Raw genomic sequence first — 25,218 nt, 5'->3', positions numbered from 1 at the left:
CCAAAGTGACAAAATTATTATGATGTGGAAATATTTAAAATAACATTTTAATGTGCTCTCTCTACTGCCAAAAGAACACCAATGAATTTGGAATCAATGTAAAGTTACTAATTAAAGCCAAATAATTTAATATCAAACACACTGAACCAGCTGATGACAAAAGGACGTCATCTGTCCAAGTGGCTAGGGTTATTATTTTAGCTAAATAAATAGCATCCACTGACTGAATTTAATGTACATTTGTTTAATGGAATGTGTTATTTGATCACAATGGAATGTTTTTACAGTTAAGCTCTGTAATGTAACATGGACATATTGTCACCAGACATGGCCTTGTTTTACAGTCAAAATGGGATTAAACATATGTCCTCTTTCAGATTTAAGATTAAGTGTACTGTTTTTCAATTCTGAAGATCAGATACTGCAAATTGTTTGTGCCTTATACAGTCACTTAACTTTAAAAATAGTTAAAGTATCATTTTAAAGTAAGTAAATAATATTTTTGCTTCTGTATGTGTGTTTTTAAGTAGACATTGGCAGTTATTGAATCTCATCAACGTAAACTCTGGTACTGGTCTTTTAAAACAACTTGCAGAAATGTCAGAAGACTTTCAGAACAGTAACATGCAAATAATGGAGGGAAGGAGAATTCAGTTCAATTCAACTTTATTTATAAAGCACATTTCATGCACAAGGCAGACTCAATATGCTTCTCAACAGGTATATTACATAAAAAAACAGTCATAAAAAAGAGAGTGCGAGTAAACAATCATATGTATACACACTTAAACTCACACATGTGCACATACCCACACAACCACACATGCACACACACAACTCAACAGAATGCTGTTGAAAACAGGTATGTTTTTAACCTGTTTTTAAAAATGGCTACTGATGTGGCAAGTCTAATTGTATCAGGCAGGGTGTTCCATTTTTGTGGAGCATATACACTAAAAGCTGCCTCCCCTTTCTTGGATCTGGTGTGAAGGATGAGTAAGTTGCCACTGCCTGCTGACTGAAGTGTTCTTGCTGGGGTGTAAGTGAGGAGTATATCTGTGATGTACTGAGGTGCAAGGCCGTGCATTGCTCTGTAAACCAGGAGCAGGATTTTGAAATTGTGATCTGATTCTTGTTTTAACGAGTGGCCAGTGCAGGGATTTAAGAAGGTGTGATGTGTTGATATTTCTCGGTACCAGTGAGAATACGTGCAGCTGCATTTTGAATGAGTTGTAACCTGTGAATACTTGACTTTGGGAGTCCAGTGAATAAACCATTATAGTAATCTAGTCTGCTTGTTTATGAATGCATGGATTAGTTTTTCAGAGTCTGATTTTGACAGAAAGCCCTTTACTCTGGAAATGTTTTTGAGATGATAGAATGATACTATTGTAATGTGGTTGATGTGACGTTTGACTTTTAGATCACTATTGATAATTACACCCAGATTTCTTGCTTCAGTGTTACTGTCAACAGAAAGAGAGTTGAGGTGTGTTGCAAGGAAAAATCAGCAATATGCTTTTATAGTCCCACATATGTCATTTAATATTTATTCATGGATACGTGGATATGACATTAGACATTTTCTTATCATCCTTATCTAAATGACATTAAATTGATTATTTACTTCCCATATGATACAGATACATAATAGTGACACATTATCATGATAAAAAATACATTATTTTAGTATTTTTTCATATGTGATAGTAAATAAAACTAAATACAACTGAAAACTGACAGTGAAATAACTAGTGAGATGCATGTATTTCCATTTTATCTTCAAATTTTTTCAGGGAAAGAAGATGTTTTGCAGAAATATGCAGATGGTCACCACAGTTACTCCCACAGCCACAGATGAGGCTTTTTCTGGAGCTGCAGAAAAAAAAAAAGAGGTGAGGTTACAGAGTTGCATTCAGTCAACGTTTAACTCTTTAAGTCTGTGCATTTACTAATTGGAGTTGAAGTCATTACTGCAAATAATGTAGCTTTAATTAAAGACTAAAAAACTATCCACTGCAGTAATGAATGCATGACAGGGTTAAATAAAATGATTAATCACACTCAGTGAAAACACAACACCTCAAGTAACAGCTCTGCATTATTTAATAAAAATATTATTCGCAACATGTAGTTATAGTATTAAAAGCAAAAGTATTCAGTACACTGTAAAATGGTTTACATCAATGTTCTTCTATTACATCTGATGTTTTTGGTTCATTTTCCTGCTTTGTTCATGTTTAGATTACAATTTACTGTTGAACATGATTAAGGTCCTGCTCTAGAACCCCAACTACCTGGATTAAGTGGTTTGGGAAATGAATGAAGGAATGAATCAATGAATGAAAAAGGACATTATTTGCCTCTGCAATATAGTGAAGTACAAAGTATAATGCTGCATAAAAATGGAAATATTAAATTTAACTACCCTAAAGTACTTAATTACTTTCAACTGTTCTTGTGTTGTAAAAATGGAACATTAGATCAATGCTAATAGACTAAATTAAAAGACAATATGTATAGATATGCGGGACAATGTAGACTCCCCATTCAATTTACAGGTTGATTTAGAGATTTAAAAAAAATTACCTTGTATATATCCTTTGTACATTGCATATATTTCTTCTGTCTGTCATATTGAATTGGCCTTTCTTGTATTTTCAGCATTTCTTAGTATTTTTGTACATTGTCATTATTTTTCAGCATATATTTTCAGTATAATTTTTGTGTGATGTTTTATATACAGTCTTTCTTTTTGCACTTTAAGAATCTGCTACTAAACAGAACAAAGCTGCTAAAACTGATTTTCATTTTTAATGCAGCAGTGACAATAAAGATCTATTCTATTCTATTCTATTCTATTCTATTCTATTCTATTCTATTCTATTCTATTCTATTCTATTCTATTCTATTCTATTCTATTCTATTCTATTCGTGGATTAATTTCTCTGATTCTCCACAGCAGACAGAGGCCTGTTCAGAGGATAACTCTTACCATGTGAGCTGGTGGTGTGTGTTGTTGTGATGTCTGTAGTCACAGCTGTAGTTGCTGTAGTTGCAGTAGTAGTAGTTTTAGTGGTTGGTGCAGGAGTGGTGACCACAAGGCTGACGGGTCCTGATGTGATGGTGTAGCCTTTGCTGAACACACTGGAGACCATTGCTGTTCTCTGACCGACTGCACGAGAACACAGCTCAGGGCATCTCTGAGATGGCATAGTAGCAATGCACAGGTAGACTGTACACCGGACGTACATCTGAGCAGAAAACAACAGAAAACAAATGTACACAGGTCACTGGTCAGTGTCAAGGACACTCATACACCAAATCAACTGTTAACCCAGAAAGACTCAGTGCTACTTTTGTGGTACTTCCCAAATGAATTTTTCTCTCTGTTTAACCTTTCTTAACCCATAAAGACCCAAACACCAACTGGTAAGCAAAAAGAATCTACTGATTTAATAGTTTAGTCACTTTTGTACCACTAATCATATCAATATATGTAAATAATTGATATCTTCACTGAAAAAAATCACCTTTTCTTCAGTTTTCTCTGTTTCTGATATAATATTATTCAACTTTAATCTGAGCTTTTATGAACATCTACATGATCAGTGAATTAAATAGTGAAAAATATATGATTTCCAGTGGAAAAAAAAAAACGCAAAATGCAGAGAATAATGTTATAATTAATGGTGATAAATCACTTCAGAAAGGTTAGATATAGAGAAAAAAGCATTTTGGAACAACCACATAAGTAACACTGGGTCTTTATGGGTTGAATGATTTATTACCATTTATTATAATATTATTCACTGTATTTTGCATTTTTTCAGTGAAAATCATGCATTTTCCTACATTTAATTCACTGATTGTATAGATGTTCATTAAAGCTTAGATTTCAGTTAAGGGTTATTATATCAGAAACAGAGAAAACTGAGGAAAAAGTGTCTTCTTCAACAAAATCTATTATTAACTGAACATAAACCAAGTGTCTCCATCCACTGTCATTGATTAAACTCCATTGGTTTTACTGATGAGTCAATGTTGTAGAAGATGACGGTGCTTCCACGTTCACCATAGAACTTCTGAACATCCAGATGGGTCATATCTGATGACCATGAAAAGATGACAAACTCCATTTTACACCAATTATTTACATGGATTGATAGGATTAGTGGATCAGAAGTTATTAAACATTTTAGATCAGTGGATGCCGGTGGAGGTTTGAGTCTTTATGGGTTAAATTAAATTCACCGTTTTAGACATTTAAACCAAGATGATGCTGAGACCAACATCTACAGCAAATTTAACATGGGCTCTTATGGGGACAAAATTTCAGTCGTCTTCTTCTCCAAACCTACAGTTCTGATTGACTTCAAACTTGGTATACAGCTTCTTTATGATGTCAACACAAGGTATTGAAATGATTTCGATCCAGATCTGATTCTGAATTTGGTGTGACTTTGAAAAATTTTCCCATTATAACAGATAGGAAGTGGATTGATCCAATAAATCAGTAAGTATCAATGATATCAAGTTGGAATTTGAATTTTTTACAGATCTGATGGGAATATGACCAAAACATGGTAGCCATATGCTGATTAGCTTGGCACCATTAAACTGGATTCGAATTTGTTGTTTTGAGGTATCCAAATTCTTACATGTCTGCGTGTTACAGAAGCACGTCTTTGATTGTTTACGAATAACATCATTCAGGTAAAGAAATCCGGTCACGCTATTGTCAACAAACAATTGCCGACTGTACTTCCTTCGGGCATGCGCGGTGTGATCCTTCACACATATTATTTGTTTAGAAATAACCTCATTCACGTGATCAGAAGAGGATTCCTGGTGACATCATCGCTGAATCGTCATCACTATTTCTGTAATATAATAAATACACATAACGGGGTGATAATAAATGGCATCTGGATACATTTCACAAAGCTTTTAATTTGGCCGGTAAGCCACAGGGCCATTGGTCCTATTTTTTTTTTTTTTTACATTTGTGTGCGTTTAAAAAAAGAAATCGTAGAAAACGGAAGTGACGACGTGAGTGGAAGACAGTGACAGGAAATTTGATTCTACTGTCACTATGTATGTATGTACTCCAAAAGAAATCTGATGGACTGAAACGTCTAAACAAGGGTTTTTCAAGTATCACATTTCTGAAGTGCATGTAAATGCATCAGATCTGATTATTATAATTATCTGATTACTAACAGGTATCGGATTGTTCTGTTCATATAAACAGGTTCATTGTCAGAAGTGGCATTCATATGAATGTGAACTATTCACATTGACTTTGACCTCAGACAGATTCACAGATGCTACCAGATTCACTCATATCCTTACAGAACTGGTCATTCTAATTTCACTTGCAGACATGATCTTATTCCATTTCTGTCTGTCACCTACATCCATGATAATAGTCTGGACACTGATTTCTATCGTGAAAATTTTGTGGATTTTTCCTCAAAACTCAAAACAGGTCTTCCATGTCTTTCTTCAACTCTTTTACATGAACTACCATTTGCTTAGAAATAGAAGCAAACAACCAGATCCAAACACAAAACAGATTCCAACTCAGTCTTCACACAAACAATAGAGTTTTGTGAATCTTATACACTGAAGTAAAATTTTCAATACAACTCCACAAATGCTCCACTAAAAATTAAAGTCCTTCATGAAAAATTTTTATCTTCTGAAGTGTTAGCAGCAAAATGTAATAAAGTAAAATAATCCCACTGACTGGTACATTATTACATCTTATTATATCATTAGATTGTTAATACATTAGATTGTTGTTGGCATTACACCATAGGGGGAGGTAATTCAAACTAATGTTCAAACTTTACAGTATATTCACTGCTATGCCCTGTCTATACTAATATGGATATTCTTCTAAATGTTAGTTTTTGTCTATTCTGTCCACATGACCTTAAAGACCGTATATGTGGCCCAAATGTAGAGGAAAAAACATTCTATCTGTATTACAGTGGACAACAGACAATAAAGACGGACTTAAAATATTGTCAATGAAAAAGGAAAGAAGAAAAAACCTAAATCTCATATGCTAATCTGATTCAGTTTTGTGGACTTAATTCTTCCATTCATGGTGACATGCTGGAATATTTAAACATTTATTTAAGACCTGTGGGGATTTAGATGAGGTAGTTTTATGCTGTTGTGTATTTGTGCATGCCGTACCGCATTTGTCCAGCAGTCACCACCAAAGCGTTCTGGCCAGAGTAATGTGATTGTAAGGCTATTGTATTCCAAAATTACAAATATCTCCCAAAATATTGGTCCTATCAATTTGTCATTTTCACTAGTCTATTCCTTGACCAAAAATACATAGGTATGCCAAACTGTAGCATCTTTCCGGATTTTGTGTGAATCCTCGGACACACACACACACACACACACACACACACACACACACACACACACACACACACACACAAACACACACACACACACACACACACACACACACACACACACCACACACACACACACACACACACACACACAGGCCACTTGGCTTTTATAATATAGATGAAACCATGTGAGTAGATTAAAGGAGAAAATTAACTATTCTGTGGAGCTGGTGAAAACTCATGGACTACATATGGTGCTTTGTAAAAGTCTCTAGAGGACAAAAAAGCTAGAAACCACTAATAGTAACATTGTGTTATACTGTAAAAGCTTGATACATTATCCAAATCTTAATCATAATCTGAGCATCTGAGAAAGAGGGAATTAAATGAAAACTGTTAAATAATCATACTGGGTTAAAAGTACACTAATGACCATTAAGTATACAGTTGCACAAAATGGAAATAATGAAGTAATTCAAAATGAGTATGTGTTTATGTACTTAGTTTTTTTCCACAACTGTCACGTCACAAGGTTCTTGGAACAACATCCTGTAATAAAAAGCTTTATCTTGGCAGTGACACATGTCAGATACTGCAGAGTTCAGCTGTATGTGAGGACGTACCATTTTTGATCCATGGGTGTCCAGATCAGTCAGATTAAGGCGGTAGACTTTGAAGGTGGGGGTTGTTGTAACAATCTCTAAGGTGTCATTGTTGGATGCACACCTGGAAGAGAGACAAATGTGCAAATACAAAGTTGTATGTGAGTCAGTGTGAGATTGCATGTGCTCTTATTTTAATTACATCCTACATGTGTCACTGACCCTTGCTGCAGAATTGTTTGGTATACAGCAAAGTCTGCGGTCTCAGATTCTATGCAACTGCTCACTAAGATCTCAGCTCGAGCCACGGAGCAGTTGGACATCAGATGGAGGTCCAACTGGCTGATCCTGGATCCGATGGCTGCACTGGTAGAGCTACTGTTAGAGGTGGTTTCGTTGGAGGATGCTGCTTCTCGACGCACTCGATTAGGATGTATGCCGATATTGCGAAACCTGGGAACGCGCGTAAAATTTTGCAGGGGTCCTTCTCCTGGCAAGTAAAATTCTATCCTGAAATCAAATTCACCAAAGGTCTGCCTCTCTGTGGGCATTCCAATTTTGTAATTTGGTCCTGTGACATTGACGCCACGAATCCGACAGGCCAGAGGTAGGACGAGGGTGGGCATCCGGCGGATCACCCTGGTGTAGGTACGCACAGTGTGCAAGGTGTTGGTGTAAATCAGCTCTGACTCGGAGTGCTGGGAAAAAGAGAAAAAACACTGTGAGAGTCCACATTCAGCTGAATAACCACTCAATGAACACAGGATTGGACACCCAAAGATCCTTAAAACTGACATAGTTCAGCAATAATTTGACTGACTGCTACTGCAGGTCTGTTAATTAAAACAGTAATAAGATTTGTAGAAGACAGTAGAATCTTTACTGTCACTGCACAGTGCAATGAAATTGTCGGCAATCTTTGGTGCAAAAATACATACAAATACAAATAATATATGTACAGTATAGTTTAATAATGTTAAGTAGCATGTAATCGAGTTATTGTTTTCACCAGCACTGCCAACAAAACTCTACGTGACATGGCTCAAAGATCACTTTTACAGATGTGATTATGTATTAACGTATTTTATTGTCTTTATATTTAGCGAGGTAAAGTCTTGTGTGTTTTCAAGGAGAGAAAACCTGGATTTATCTCAGTAAATAGTTCAGATTAGGCTTGAAACGATTAATTAATTAATTAATCAACTGTAGTGATTGAAAAAATTATCTGATTACAATTTCCCTGAATCGAAGCTTCATTTCCTTAATTTCGCTGTCAGTAAACATTGGTTCCGCTGTTATGTTTCACACGGACGCTTATTGTGATGCACATGACACAAGGATCACCACAAAGTTGTATGTTAATTCCATCTTAAATTGTTAGTAAGTTGTTGAAGACTCATATTGTTTGTAGATATCATTTGACTTGTTTGTTGTTGTTTGTATCCATAGATATTTTTAGATATACTTTTACACTTTTTGTGGTTGTTGTTTGATTAAAGGACAAGTTGGTCATTTTCAGACACATTTTTACTATTTTTTTCGCCTGTTCAAATAATCGTTTAATCTAATCAAAGAAAATAATCCATATATTAATCGGTTAAAAAATCGAAAACCTGCAGCTCTAGTTCAGATTCTTCCATTAGATAATCACTAAAATGATCAATATGTTTCAGTGGCAACAATTTCTTTAACCCTGACTGATGCAGTAACTTCTCATTTCTTAAACAACCATCAGCTTATTGGAAATCAAAACTGCCAGGATTCATGGGGCTAATTGGGTAAAGACTGGATCAGGGAGCATGGGTCTGCCATGGAGTCCAGACCTGAACCACACTGAGAATTTTTGGAATGTGATAGAGAAGCAAAAGTTTGACTCTCCCATCATTAATACAAGATCTTGGCGAAAAATTTATGCAAACCTGGATGGAAATAGATGTTGTGACATTTATAGTGACTTTGCATAACCATTAAAAGATGCCACATTGATTGTGTCCTGTAATCTACGCTGAGGGCGGTTCAGTGGAATATTGTGTGTGGGCCATTCGTGTTTTTTATTTTTTTTGGCTGTGTATTTCCCAGCAGATATTTTAGGTTGTAAATGTGGATGTTCAATCATCTGTGAACTGTATTGTAGTTGTTATATGAATAAGGTCTGAATATGTGATATATATGTGAAGCTTGTTACCACAGCCTTAGTGCCACAGCCGTTCAGGGGGATGGTTGCCGTCAGGTGTGTTTTGTTGTAGGTAACCGGACAAGTGGGGCTGTTGAGCTGCAGTTCAGCCACGTTGATGTTAGTCAAAGACCCGATGGGTAGAACCAGAGTCATCTGCGTCTTTCCACATGTCAGCTCTGCAAGCACACAACAGCAAAACCTCAGATGCCAAATCTAACTCACACACACTTTTTTAACAGTTGAATATAAAAACGTGATATTTTCTCAACCTGTCCCAGTAGGAAGTGACACCATTTCCCCTGAAAAGGTAAAAAAACAAACAAACAGTTATTAGGTCTTATTTGCCACCAGTCCAGTTGTAAGGTTAGGAATGATTTATTGTGAACGATAGACACATTACTGACATTCTTATGAAGTTTGGACGACAGTTAAACACTTACTTTGGTACAACCACACACATCTGGGCTCTGACTGCAAACTGGAAAAACAAGAATGGCAAATTCTAAATGTTCATGGACTAAAAGCACAGGGTGCATGTGTAAATTCTCCTCTGTCACTAACAGTTTCCATATTGAAATGAGACCAGACACTGTGGTTATGAGACACCTTGACAATAACATTCATGTCCACAGTTGAACGAGGTTGGGTAAGGTTATTTCTGCTCGTATGACACTTTCAGTTCATTTACAACTGATCACACTGAGCATCTTAACACTCCACATGTTCAGACAATATCCCATATTTTAGTTTTAATGTGAAAATGAGTAGTTTCCATCGTTCCATACAGATGAACTACTTCATCAGTTTACAATATCATTCATTAATAGTAATCATTTTAATTACTTTGCTAAAATAATGTGACATGTTTGATTTCTTAACAATTACTTTTATAGCAAACACTTAAATTTGAAGAAAAAAAGCTGAAAAGTTCTAGAAACATCCATTTAACTCAACAGGGAAAGCAACTGAAACGAATGCACAAAATAGATGCTATTTCTATTATTAATACAGGTCTAATGTGTAACATTCAGAGGGGCTTAGGAGGGTCTTATTACAGACATGGAATATAATATTTATAAGCATGTTTTCATTTGTAAATAATCACTTCAAAAAGAGAATCATTCTTTTTTTTTTTTTTAAGTTGAGACAAGGATCAGACCAGGACAGGTAAACAAACAGTAACTCTGTTAAAGTGAAAGAATTCTGCAGAGGGTCGACAGGAGGATTCAGTTGGTTGCAATCTGTAACTTCACCACAAGATGTCACTAAGTGTACCATGGTTGAATAATGACAACTGAATGCAAGACTGTTACAACACTGTACAACACTATTTTGCAAACATTCACTTTCTGCATCCTGTGCTCAGAGCTGCCCAAGAATGAGCCAAACAATCCATAGATGTTTGACCCTTTTCTTCTTTTATCTACTATCTACAACGGAGCGCCAACACAACATGGACATACAACTGGATATGAGAAAGTAGCAAAGCTGCATTATTGAGTATTTTTAATGATTAATTAATCCGTTGATTATTTTTCTTTGATTAGTTTTGATTAAACGATTATTTGAATAGGCAAAAAAATTGTAAAATTGTGAAACAGACATGTCTGAAAATGACAAATTGTCCTTTATTCCAGAACCAGCTGAAACAACAAACACAAAAAGTATGCAAGTAAAGGACATACTGTATATAAAAATATCTATATGGAAATAACAACAATAATGAGAGCATAAAACTATATATATAAAAATATCCACAGATATAAACAAAAACCAACAAGCCAAATGGCATCTACAAATACTATGTGCACTGTAGTCTTCAACACATTTGGATCCAACTTACTAACAACTTAAGATGGAACAAACATACAACTTTGAGTTGATCCTGGCATCATGTGCACCACAATGTGCGTCCATGTAAAACACAACAGTGGAACCAATGTTTAACGGCAGCAAAATTAAGGAAATGAAGCTTTGATTCAAGAAAATTGTAATCAAATAATTTTTTAAAAACAATTCAAGTTGAGACCAGACTACAATGAGAAAAAAGATGACTGTAAATCTGCTGAAAGGACACCAACATTTGCAAAAAAGATTAAAAATTTTATCACCACTTCTTTATAATCTGGAGGTTTTAAATATTCAATTAAATGCCCCAAAAATGTAGTTTTGAAGCCATGACATCACCTGTTCAGTTAATCATAGACCGGTCTGAGCTAGTGTAGTCTAGTCCAGATGTACAATATGGAGGTAACAGGTAGGTGATGTTTTTGGGTTATCAACAGGTATGAATGGTTCCTATTATACAGGGTGTATCAGAAAAAAGTAGACTCTCAGAAAAAACAACATAAAACCAAAATGCGAAGACATTTTGAAAATCTGGTCATATGTGTTTATTGACCATGTAATTCTCCCTTAAGTGACACCAGTGTCCTGGGTCAGTTTTCATGCTTCAGTGAATAATGCTAATTTGAATTGCACATGGAGGTGTAAGGGTTAATATGAGATCTGTCGCCATGGATGCCAAGTTCCGTTGGTCTTTTACTTGCTGTTGTCGATGCAAAGATTTCACATTAACGACAGGTTTGACTGTATCGTGCCCAATGCAAGGAGTTAATGCTGTTAGTGAGGATTCTTTAAGCTTGTTTTGAGCTGACCATTTGAAATTTGAAACATTTCAGTCAGCATACGTAATTCATTGCATCATCACAGCTGAAGTGGAACTCCTGAGGCAGGAAAGGGGCATGGTTAGGCATGCTGTTGCATGTTGAGGAGGACACAGATTTGTGTGGCAAGGAACGGGGCCCATGTGGAAGACTAAACGTGCTGGAATCCTTCGACTAACAGAAGTGTGTGCCTTCAATTAAAATCCTGAAGTGTAAAACCCAAATCTTGACTCACTGAGCAAATTTCTCAATTAATTTTCATTTTCTCATAGATGTGTGAAATCTTTGTATTGATGGTAGGGGGTTGACACACTATTATTTTTTTCCTGTTTAATGTATGCAGGTAAAAGACCAATGGAACTTGTCATCCATGGCGACAGATCTCATATTAACCCTTACACTTCCATGTGCAAAGACTTATTTTGCACAATTCAAATTAGCGTTGTTCACTGAAGCATGAAAACTGATCCAGGACACTAGTGTCAGTCAAAGGAGAAACACATTTGACCAGATTTTCAAAATGTCTTCACATTTTGATTTTATGTTGTTTTTTCTGATACACGCTGTGGATGCATAGTCATTCCTCACTTGACATGGTGGATCTGGTTCTGACCTCACACTCTACCCTCAGCTCACCTACGTAAAGCCATCTATCTTTTGCTGACCTGGGTTAATTAATTAAAAAATCAGTTGAATCCTTTCAGCATGGTTGAATGTTCTTATAAACATGCACTACAACCTTTAACAGAATACATGTCCTAAATACATGATAGGAAATACTGAATTATCACAATATAGATAAATGTTTTATGTGATAAAAGAACTTACTTATTGGTATTTGCCACAAAGCAGACGGGCAGAAGACGGGCCAGTTTATTTTCAGAGCGGACCCAGCCGATCTTTATGGTTGCCAGGGGCCCAACTGATGTGAAGCCAACTCTGAAAAGGTTAGGGGGCCCGATAACAGCTACCTCCGAAACACTGTGAATATACAGAGAGGAAACTCTGAAGATCAGTGACACTATGGTTACGTTCACACTGCAGGAAAAAGTGGACCAAAACTGACTTTTTTGTCCGTATGTGACCCATATCTGTTTTTTTATGACAGTCTAAACAGCACAAATCAGATTTTTTTTACATTACCCAAGACACTTTCATATCTGGTCTTAAACTGGATTTATATCGTACTCGTGATGTTTTACAATGTGACCTCAATCTGTACAGTCATGATGAATTTCCTCCGACTTTTACGTCATTAAAATGTGACAGACATCACAATTCTGTGCTGGAGGAGGCAGAACAAGATCTATATTTACTTCTTAAACAGTACGATGTAGTGAAATCACTTCAGAACATAGACTGTTAGTCTGATGGCATCACATTTACATTATCATGTGAACAACCACACACACAAAAAAAATCAGATTTCAGCAAAAAATAGAATTGAGGATTAAGACCTACAGTGTGAACATAGCCAATGGGAAACCTCATATTTAAATGAAATTATTTTACATATTTATGTTGCTGCATTTCAAACATTTGGTCTGATAATCTGGTATATTCTCACTGAAAGTCAGAAACAAAAAAAAAATATTTATTTACACCTGTGGGTGTTTTAATTTATTTATGGAAATATTGTTAGTGTCTCTCTCTCTCTCTCTCTCTCTCTCTCTCTCTCTCTCTCTCTCTCTCTCTCTATATATATATATATATATATATATATGTGTGTGTGTGTGTGTGTGTGTGTGTATATATATATATATATATATATATATATATATATATATATATATATATATATATACATATATACACAGCTGTGGAGATTCAATATACAGTCCTTCAAATTATATTTTATTACTAAGTCTCTGCAAATAAAAATTGTTTCTACAATGTTTCCAACATCAGATTTTCTTAATTTATATGTTACTGGTTGTGAAGACGCTTCGCTTATGTGTAGTCATTAGTTTAAATACAGCTTATTTCTTTATTAAAAGTAAAGCAAACATTTTGTGTGTGATTTACCAGATTTTAGATGTATATTTTCACATAATAAAACACTGATGGTTTCACAAGTCATGTTTCCAACAAAGGTCGACTTACATTCAAAGTGAGAAATGAGTAATTTTGTTAAAATGTAAACTATTTTAGCCAAAGGCAATAGCAATCAGCAAAATGTCACACTGCACTGCAAAAAATGAGAGTAAGAAAATTACTTGCTGTCTTACTGTCCTTTCTCAATGGCTTATAATAAGCCCTACCCGCACATATACTTAACTAAATGATATACCTCATCCCTACAGCCAAACAAACTTTGACAGGGAATGTTTTTTTTAATATGTGACAATTAGGTTATATTTTAGAATATATATGTGTGTGTTTTTTCTTTGAAGCATGTTATTGTAGAGCCTGTTGAAATTAAAGTTGTTTCTGAGAGATTGATAATACAATCAATGTGGTTGTTAAAGAAGAGTTTTGAATTTTTGATGTGTGAGTGTACAGAAACCCACCTCTGCAACTGTGACTCATAATAAATGATGAATTTCACCTCCTGGAACGGCAAGACGTACAGGGTTTTGTGCTCTTCGGGGGTTTCGCCTGCAGCCACAGGTTCATCAGTGCAGGTGGTAGTCGACCGCTCCTCCACTGGCAAGAAAAAACAAGTCCAGGCTTATTTCACACTCAAAGACCCAAACAGCCACCCGCGACCAAAAATATCTACTGATCTAAATCCACTAATCCTATCAATACATGTAAATAATTGGTGTAAAATGCAGTTTGTCATCTTTTCATGGTCATCAGATCTGACCCATTTGGATGTTCAGAGGCTCCGTAGTGAACGTGGAAACACCATCATCTTCTACAACTTTGATTCACCAGTAAAACCCATAGAGTTTGATAAATGACACTGATATTATGTTCAATTAATGATATATTTTACTGGAAAAAGTCATTTTGATGAACAAAAAAAAAAAAAAAAGAACTAAAATTAAGTAAAAAAAAAAAAAAAAAAAGCAACAGAAGGAACAAAACAGCCAACGTTATCAATAAAATTAACAAATGAACAAAAACAAACAAGAAAATAAACAAAATAATAAATAACACGGGAAAATATGCAATAAAATGAACAAAAACAAATAAAATAATCAATGATATGAAGAAAAATTAACAAAATAATGTGCCACAAACAAAATAATGTTGTAGATGCTTGTTTTTACGTTCAGCTAATGATATATTTTACTGAAAAGTCCCTTTTCTCCAGTTTTCTCTGTTTTGATAGTAACTTTTGAATTTACTCTGAGTTTTCATGAACATCTAGATGATCTGTGAATCAAATATAGGAAAATGCATGGTTTACAATGAAAAAATTTAAATACGGAGGATAATATAATAAACGGTGATAAATCACTTAAGAAAGGTTAAATAGAGAGGAAAACTCATTTGTAAACTGCCACAAAAGTAGCACCAGGTCTTTATGGGTTAAAACTCAAAGGGATGAGGGACTGGACCAACTTTAATCATAGTAACATGATGGAAATAGAGACGCCAAAATCCACCATTCATCGTACAGTTTCATGCATATAAAGACATTTGTAGGTGTTTATGACACCAGTGCACATGTTAACAATTCAAAGTTCTTTTTGTCCACATACTTATAATTGATAACCATGTTTCCTAATATGTACATTTTCCATTAAATTGTGACTCACTTTTATACAGTTCAAACCGAACAAACATGTTTATAAAAACAAACAAAAAACAAACAAACCGAAAAACAGGTCTTAAACAAATGTTCAATGTCATTGTGAGCATTTTTCAAAACAACAAACATATATTCCTCATTGTATTCAGAACACATGAGAATATTCAGTTTTGATACTTTAGTTGTGGCATGCCACACACTTGGATTTTAGTCACTTTTTACCGTCAGTGTTTGTAAAACCAGGGTTATACATACCCCAGCCTAAAAAAAAGTCATCATCTGGACTGAATTTATCAAATAGTTCAGATCCATCCATTGGATTAATGATGCAGTGATTAATGTGTGTCATCTGCATCAAGTTCTTTAACTCTAACTGATGTTAAGCTGTATTTGAATCTAAGGGCTAAATCTGAATATTAGAGTGGATTTTTTTTTTTTTTTTTTTTTTTGAACGCAGTCTGTGTATTTGCACTATATCTACCTACAACTGACAATGCTAAAGTTGCCTGTCTCAATCAAATGTTTGTTACCATGGTAACAGCCAATCTACAGCACATCTGTGACATATCTGTTGAAATAAAATCAGCATCAAAAGTATTAAAACAATAAAAATGAGTAAATAGTTTCACATGGTGTCACAACCCACCAGAGGAATTAAACAACTTTCATCACATTTGACATAGAAATTAAGAAGTAGTTAAAGATATCAAATACGCTAATTCACAGATATATGTTTGCAATTTAAAAACAATGTGCTATTAACCATTCATTTAATAAACACCAATTATTAAGCAAAAGTAAAATGTATATTTTTTTCCGTTTACTGATTTTGTAATAATATAAAGTGAAAACTGAAAAATTCCTCTTCCTGTTGTTTTATGTGTAATTACTGTAATGTGTAATGTTGTAATGTGTCATTTTTTTCACTCAGGACGAATGGCCCCAGGGAGCCCGCCTGCCCTGACGGAACACTTGCAGCCGGATACACCCGGGACGCTTGGGACAAGTGGAGGGGGGTCTGTCTCTCTGCTCTGTCGGTGGAGGACATCAAAGACGCCTACCTATTTGGATTTATGATAACGGGACACCTTCTGATTGGTCTTGGAATGGCCCTGATCTATCGCAAAATCGGTAAGACAGCAGCATGCAAAGAGACCCCGCTGCTGTTGGTCGAAATTGAGAAGCACTTTGGAGCGGTGAAGGACAATGTGAAGGAATTCCAACGGGTGGTGACGCAGTCAGAGGACAGTGTGCGAGACCTGGACGGACCGGCTGAGGACTGGTATAAGAAGTTGGATTACATCGCGGGTCAGACTGCAGAAGGGCTGAGAGCCAAAGTGGAGGGGCTCCGTCAGTCTGCGGGACTGAAGGAGAAAGGAGACGAACTGTGGAGAGACCTCACTGCTCGGAAGTGAGAAATGCTGAGGCCAGGTAGAACAAAATGTAAGTTATACTAAATTAAAGCAGAAATCAAGTTTCCTCCATGGCCTAAATTGTTTTCCCCTGGGAGCCGAGGAAGCGGCAAGATTCTTCTCTAATTACTCCCCCTGCAGTCCAAACATCTTCCATGGTCAGGACAACAGTAGGACTGGACTGATAAGAACTGGTACCAACTGAAGGACAGAATGACCCACTGGTGTCTGTTATCTTGCACACACATTACACAAATACACAACACACATACACTTTTCCTTGCCCCAAACCCCAAATCTCGTCTGCTGTCCACCTTTTCCTATTTTTCACCCTATCCCCCGTATTCCTTTCAAATCCATGAAAAAATTCCAGCATGTTTCCACGTGTACTGTGTGAAAACTGTATGATGTCTTATATTTGTGCTTTGCATTATCTTGTGTTTTTCACTGCAAATTTTGAAGAAAAGGGTTCAGTGGTTGTGCACCAGTTAGGAGCAGCGGCCCGATGTCCCTAATCATCGAACGCAATCTCGTTTGATGTTCTCTGTGCTGTATGTACACTGTGCTGTCAAATGACAATAAAGAAATCTGCAATCTGTAAAAATCTGTAATCTGTGTGGTACAGTCAGTGATTTTCATGTCTAAGATGATGGGCGTGACTCACCAGTGAGTGACAGGTGAACAGGGACGGCACTGAGGGGTGTGTTGATCGTAACTTGGCTTATTCTGGGCACAGGAACGACGTCCTCCACCATGAGGAAGATGAAATACTGCCCTGCTGCAGCGTTTCCAGTAAACGTCAACATACATTTGTCCTGCTCAAAAAAGGGTTTTCATCACTCTGTTTGCTCTAATTTAATACATGTTTTTTCTTTTGTTTAAACAAAATAAAGCCAGAAGGTGCAGACACAAACAAAAACATTATAAACATATGGGGGGAAAAGAATACATTTTTAACCTAGTCAACTGGTTATTACAGCTGTCAATCAAAAGACTGGTGATTGGTCAAAAACCTCAGACACTGACTTTTTTTTATGGTGCCATTGAGTAAAAATTTAAGATTTTTTTTTTTTTTAGCAAATTATAATTAATCAATATTTAAAATGTCATCCTAGGTAACGCCAATACCAATGTTACTTTCTGTTTCTTTATTTAGTTTTTTGATGTTATTTACCCTCTTAGCAAAGAAATCTTCATCATAAATATATAGTTTAAAGTTTATCAATCTTTCATCACATTATCTATGAATGAAGACAGATTTGAACATGTACTTTTATGGAAAAACACAACATATAAATATCTGCCATTACCATCGGTGAAAAGAAATCATATATGCTGAAGTCAATATGAGCAAATATTAGCCAATACTGATGTCTGGTTTATATATCGGTACATCTTAAAGTTATTTGTCTTGATTTTCATCGACTGTTGTTTTAAAACCATGCAAATATCATCATTATTAAAGCTACAGGTGATTCCCTCTGCTGATTCCCCTCTCAGTTCAGGTCAAAAGACTAAACTGGGATAAATGAACCTGATGTCATGTTACAGTGGAAAGGTGAAGGTACTTTTCCAACCTCTGCAACAGTAATTAAAGCTGTCAGTCATGTATTGAACCGCCTTATCTGTCTGAAAACACCTGTGATTGGACCAAACCTCCAATCACAGGTCAGGTATTTGACAGCCATTTTTCTAAAATGCTTGTGTACTGAAACTTTAAACATGAATGTCAATCTATCTTTAATTCGAATGTCTAGTAAAACACTCAGATTGTCAGATTTCATCATGAAAAATATGACAAGTGAAACTATCGCTCAGAATCCTTTTCTAAAACCAGTTTTCCTGCTCACCTTGTCCAGTTCTATAAATGTGTGTCGATCACAGTCAACGCACTCTCCCAGTTCAGCTCTGGCAAAGCGACATCGGACCCTGTCCCTGTCCATGTCTTTAACCGACAGGGGGAAGTGGTGGGGGCAGTTCACCCGGGCTCTGTTCCCAAAACACACAACAGTTACAGCTTTGACGATGAGGTTCCGAAACGTTTTCATCATGACATCCTAAAAAACAAACATGTCTCCTCAGGACCCACAGTTGCACAGCTGTTTGATGTCTGTAATGTCTACAGTTTTACACTTCCTGTTGATTCTGTCTTTTAGATCATTATTTTATATACGTATCTTCACCTTATGAGTTTTACATCATTTTTGTCCAACTATGTCTTTGGTTGCATCTTTTGCGTCATTTTCATCTTGTTATGTCTTTTACCTGATTTTCATCATGATGTGTCATTTAAGTTGTTAACATTTGTTGAATGTTTTTAATAATTTTTGTCTTATTGCATCATTTACTTCGTTTTTGTCTAGCTGTTTTTTTGTTGTATCTTTTGTGTTATTTTCCTTGTGTTTTTTTTTTTGTGGCTTTTACATCATTTTCACCTCGTGCCCATTACATCACATTCATCATGTTGCATCATTTTCATCTTGTTGCATCTTTTTTTAAAATAGAATTTTCATTGTTGTCTTCTTGCATCATTTACTTTATTTTCATCTTCCTGTGTCATTTGAGATGTTTTTTGTTGCATTGTGTTATTGTGTTATCTTCATTGCACAGCATTATTTTATTTTTTTTTATTTTTTTTTTCACTTTCATCATGTTGCATCATTTTTGTCTCATCACATCTTTGTTGCATCTTTTATGCCATTTTCATCTTTTTGCATCTTTCAAATAATTTCTTTCTTGTTGCATCTTTTATGTTATTTTCATTGTGTTGCATCACTTTAGTTTTTTGTGTCTTTTGCATCACTTTCATCATGTTGCATCATTTTTGTTTCATTGCATCTTTTACGTTGTGAACATTTGTTGCATCTCGTCTTTTCTTCTTCATTTTCATCTTGTCTTCTGAGTCACATCTTTTATGTTTTTTCATCTTGTTGCTGCTTTTATGTTTTCATTATATTTCTTTATTTGTTATTTTCCAATCATTCATGTGGATTTCTTGAGGTCAACATTTCCAAAATTATTGTTATTCACTTTTACTTTGCCTCTGGAAGAACACCCCCCCCCCAAAAAAAAAAAACAAAACAAAACAAAAAAAAGAAAAAAAAGAAAACCCAAAAAACAAAAACAACAACAAACAAACAAAAAACAAAAAACCCCAGCTTGGATCCACATTAGTCGTGACCTCCCTTCTGTCCCCCAACATCTGTACATATATTGTTATAACTAACTCTTTTAAGTGTTAACTGAGTTTTTCTTCATTTTATGTAGGTGACTGTCCTTCCTTCATGTGTTCATAGACTTTTTTTTTTTTTTTTTTTTTTTTACTGTATATCACTTGTTTATTTGACATGTAGGAATTGATTAGATGTGGCTGTTGTAGTTTCTTTTAGGGTGTAAATCTTGTGTGTTTGGACCTGAGTGGAGGAGGGAGAGCAGCGTAGGCCGGTTGGTTGAGTCTCCCGCTGTGGCCTCGAATCACCGGTGCTGCTTTTAATTTTACATAAAAATCTGTGTTGGACCTAAAAATATAAGGAAAAGTCATGCATCAAGTTGAAATAATTAATGAAATGGAACTTCTTAAATTAGAATACAAAACTGGGAAACAAAGTAAAGAAAAATACCCCACCACATACTTATTTCAATGAACAACTGGTTTGTAGTTTTATAAAATAAACTGACAAACTATGACATGAAGAATAAATGTGTGTGTGTTACATGTCACAGGTCTCATACCCCAGCTGGATTGTGCCACTGTAATCAGCCGGTACTGTTTTCTGCCACTGATGAACACACCAGCCAGAGCCAGGTTTACTTCCTTTGAAAGGAATTAGGGGTTTGTGGATCAGACAGTCCTCGCCGTTTGCACAGAGTCCAGACAATGATGTACAAGAACCAGGAGAGATGGCACTGAAATGAGCCCGAACCTGTGATGCAACGAAAAATAAGAAAAACACTATATGTAAATTATAAGAAAATGTGACAGTTTGCCTGTTTGTGGTGTAAATATAGGCAGTACAGAGAAGAAATATGTAGGCAGTTAAAAGAGCAGTAGATACATACACACACGGACTGGATTTATATAGCACTTTTCTAGACACCCAAAACACTTTACATTACTGACTCATTATTAATTCACTCTCACATTCCCCCTCTGGTGGTGGTAAACTACGTCTGTAGACGTAGAACTGAATAAACAGAACTGAATAGTTTCCGTAAACAGTGCTGCTGTACAGGTGTTGATACTGATTCACTCATTTAGACAAAGGAGGCTGTTTTACCTGCATTTAAAGGGTTCATATATGTTTTGTAGCTCTAGTCAGATTTTTATTTGGTTATATTTTAATTTATTTTTTAATTTTCCATTTTTAACTTATTGGCAAATGATAAAAGTCTCTATGCTACTATGTTACAATCTATGAACTAAAACTTTTGGCTGTTCCGCAAAAATTGACCGCAATATCACTCTGACACCATCAGCAAATGTGTTTTTTTTTAAATACGGTTTTCTATGTAATCTCAGTTTAAATCTGCAAATGTTAAAACCTTCTTTTATCAGATAATGGATTGAGATGGACAGGTTTAGAATCAGTGAACCACCATCAAACCATTTCCTGGAGACACTTCCTGAATTCACAAGACCTGAGATTTCACAGAACAGGATAGATAAAAATTACAGAAATTTGTCTGCTCCTGCAAACTGATGTATGAGAACGTCAGAGCTGTTTATTAATGACTTATAAAGGGATTTTCAACTGAAATACTATCATTATTCTTGTCTTATTATGACACAGTACCCAGAACCTCTCAGGGCTTACTGTGTTTCCTTTATTGCTGTTCAGAGGCACAACGTGGACCGTCATCCCCAGAGAAGAGGCATCGCCGGTCGGGCTGAACCTGATCAGAATCAGGCCCTGCAGGAGGACGCTCAGAGTGGGTCTGTGCAGCATCTCAGATCCTCAGTCACACTCTAGGAAAAACACAAAGAGGCTGTAGCAGTCAAGCAATTCACTTTGAGTTTTAACAGCTACAACACACAACATTTATTAACTACAGCAACCCTTAAATTAGGTACAAGTGTAATTTAAGCTCATGACATTATTCACATGCTCTTAATTAGTGGTTATAAAACACCTACCCCACATAATGTGTCAGCGCTGTGTGAAACAGGCGTCTGTTTGGCGTCTGGGTCAATGGGGCCACGAAGGTGTTGTGGAACCACTCACCTATTCTCTTGAATCTTTTTTTGATGACAGATGAATGATGTGAAAGAAAACAGAACAAGACACTTATGTGATTTGTGGCACTGAACAGCCTGTGTACCTTTGGTATGTCACACAACAAGAAGAAAGGAATACTGCAGTAGGTCTAAAAGGTGATGACAGCTCTAAAGCACTGAGATGATCCTGCATTTGATGAGGTTCAGATATAATATGTGACATGCAGAACCACCCCAAACTAAAACCAAACATACACCTTACATATGCAAATATGAATACAGCAAATTAACCCATAAAGACCCAGGAATATTTTTGTTGTAGTAACTCTCAAACGAATTTTTATCAACATATTATTATCAAGATATAACATATATTATACACACAAACATATATATGTGTATATAGATAGATGTGTATATAGACAGACAGATAGATAGACATATGTACACACACACACACACATTAACATCACTGTTACCAAGTGATTTATCACCATATTATAATATTATCCTTTGCATTTTTCTAGTGGAAATCAGGTATTTTCCTATAATTAATTTGCTAAACATGTAGATATTCATAAAAACTCAGAGTAAATTCAAAGGCAATTATATCAAAACAGAGAAAAGTGAAGAAAACATGACATTTTAAGCTAAATGTATAATTAATTCTACTTAAAATCTAGCGTCTACAACCAGTCATTTGTCAAACAACATGGTTTTTATTTTTAACCAATGTTGCAGAGGACAATGGTGTTTGCATGTTCACTACCTATTTTTTTATCTTATAATTTAATCATGCTTTTAGATGTTAAGCACTTTGGGCTTCGCTATGTTGTTGTAAAGTGCTATATAAATAAACTTTGATTTGATTTTGATTTGACTACAGAGACAATGTATCCATATGAAAAAGACAGCTGATGGTATTGAAAAGTTGAGAAACTGCACTTTACCTGAATTATGTCACTATATTGATAGGATTATTGATTCAAAAGTTATTGAATATTTTAGATTAGCAGATGCTTTCTGGTATTTGAGGGTTAAAAAACATTTAGAATTCACATAGGAATGAAAAATAATGCAGAATGAGGTTGCTCTGTTTTATCTCATTTAACAATTAACTTAATCTGAGAGTTTTTAATGATAGAATAAAAATCTGACACATATAGTGCCAGAAAATGTTGTAACAAATAGCAAACAGGGAAGTGTCAGACTGAAGTATACGGAGTCATACTGACATTTACAAAAAGGTGATTGCAGCAGTATTAAAAAACAGGTAGCACAAATGGAAATTTCTGGAAGCTTCCCAACTGAGCATCTCCAAAAATGTCATGCATAAAGAGTTAAAAAATAATGATCTATTGAACTTCATCTTTTTCCACTCTTTTTTTTTTTTTTTTTTTTTTAAGGTAAAATGAGCATCATGACCCCTGATAAAGCTACAGTATCTGAAAAACTAATGAATATATAAGGGTGAAGTTTGTCTGGTGTTTACTATCATTAAATTTTAATAACAATATTTTCTGAAAGTATGACAAATCAGAGATGGTCAGTCAAGAACAATGTTTCGAACTTGGTATTTCTTATCTGTAATGTAGTTAGCTTTTTTTTAATATATTTTAGCAGTAATTGGTAATATATACGTTTTTAATATTTTATCTCTGTTTTGTATATTGCAAATATTTCTCAGTATTTTGTGCGATATTTTTATAGTTTTTTTTTTTTGGTGCTAAACGGACTTTCATTGTTCCTGTAACAATGACAAAGATCTATTCTATTCTGTTTGGGGTGGACATAGCCTGTATTCTTGCACTTTAACTTTATTATTACTACTTGTTCATTTTGTGTTGTTCACTGCATCAAAATTTATGATCACAATTATGTCATCTATCTTTGGTTTATTAATTCTTAACACCACGCCTAAAAAAAAAATAAAACTTATGATATTGCACTTAAGAAATCTTTTAAAGTAATGCGATAGATTATGTAGCTGTCACCATGATGACATTATAGCACTTATTGTACCCTCTATGGGATACTTTGAAATGTGACCAAGAATTAACCAATGAACAGGTTGTGTTGCATATGCATGGACTTTATTCATATCACAGCTCAATATACGACTACACTCTATTTACTCATAGTCAGACTGAAATAGTAACCATTAAATTAAAAAAAAAATCTCATTATAGGTGTATGGGGTATTTTGAAAGGCACCAACAAATAACATGTACTGTATTATGTTTTGATATAGCTTAATGACTTCAATTATTGTAAACTATAGATTATAGAAATGAAACCTTATACTGCTAGTTCTAGTACACAATGTAGGATTAATGACAATTATTAGAATAATAAAGACAAAACTGCTGGTCCACTATTCAAAGAGAGGATAAAAACCGGTTTAAATATTTGTTTTGACCAAGTTGAGGGACTGACATCTTACTTTTGTCTCAATGTATGAAGATGACTCCTGCAGAACTGGAAAATACACCCTCAAAGCACAAGTGAGTTCACTGTAAAACCACCATTTGTTCAGTTAGATACTTCAGCTTCAACATTAGACTAAATAAAACTCAAAACCTTTTCCATACCAAGACCTTCAGTGAAGCGTCAGAGCATATTCATTTTCACTTTTGTTTTTACTTTTATATGGGTGTATTTTGTAAGAACTCAGATTATGGTTGAAGAGTTATACATTCACTGGTCATCACCAATCATTAAAGTGAACGTAAAATATCTGGACTAAAACTTAAACTGAATGAAATGCACGTTTTCACATAAAGCTCGACGTCAAATACTAACTAACTAACTAAATAAATAAATAAATCTTTACCTGAGGTGTGAACCTGCCGTTCAGTTACTCCACCCGACACTGGTCTTTACTGATTGTAAACTCCAGAGTTTTCAGTGAATGTCTGTCCAACAACAATCTACGGGAGTTAAGGTGCCAATTTTCAGCAGTAACAGAATGATGTTAAACTGGATAAACCAGAGGCCGTAAAGGAGGAGTGACAATAGTTGCACGTCAGGACGAGGATTTTGTTATGCTGATAAGAATAAC

General features: G+C 35.2%; 1 protein-coding gene across 1 annotated transcript; it reads right to left on the bottom strand.

Annotated features, from left to right (window-relative positions):
* Positions 1-809: 809 nt before the first annotated feature.
* Positions 810-25,108, bottom strand: LOC115415008 (uncharacterized). Its single transcript, XM_030128402.1, has 16 exons — positions 24,991-25,108; positions 22,077-22,178; positions 21,757-21,908; positions 20,675-20,865; positions 20,356-20,460; positions 18,793-18,931; positions 17,607-17,757; positions 14,338-14,473; positions 12,656-12,808; positions 9,602-9,639; positions 9,431-9,460; positions 9,171-9,337; positions 7,208-7,683; positions 7,007-7,109; positions 2,996-3,254; positions 810-1,875 (listed from the first exon to the last, which is right to left on the bottom strand). Exons 3-16 carry the CDS (start codon positions 21,886-21,888, stop codon positions 1,793-1,795), a joined length of 2,163 nt encoding a protein of 720 aa, XP_029984262.1. The 5' UTR covers positions 21,889-21,908; positions 22,077-22,178; positions 24,991-25,108; the 3' UTR covers positions 810-1,792.
* Positions 25,109-25,218: the final 110 nt, after the last annotated feature.

Source organism: Sphaeramia orbicularis, chromosome 3 (genome assembly GCF_902148855.1).
Source record: "Sphaeramia orbicularis chromosome 3, fSphaOr1.1, whole genome shotgun sequence".
NCBI classification, from domain to species: Eukaryota; Metazoa; Chordata; class Actinopteri; order Kurtiformes; family Apogonidae; genus Sphaeramia; species Sphaeramia orbicularis.
The sequence above is the reverse complement of the archived record's forward strand: the minus strand, read 5'-3'. Positions and strand labels throughout refer to the sequence as shown.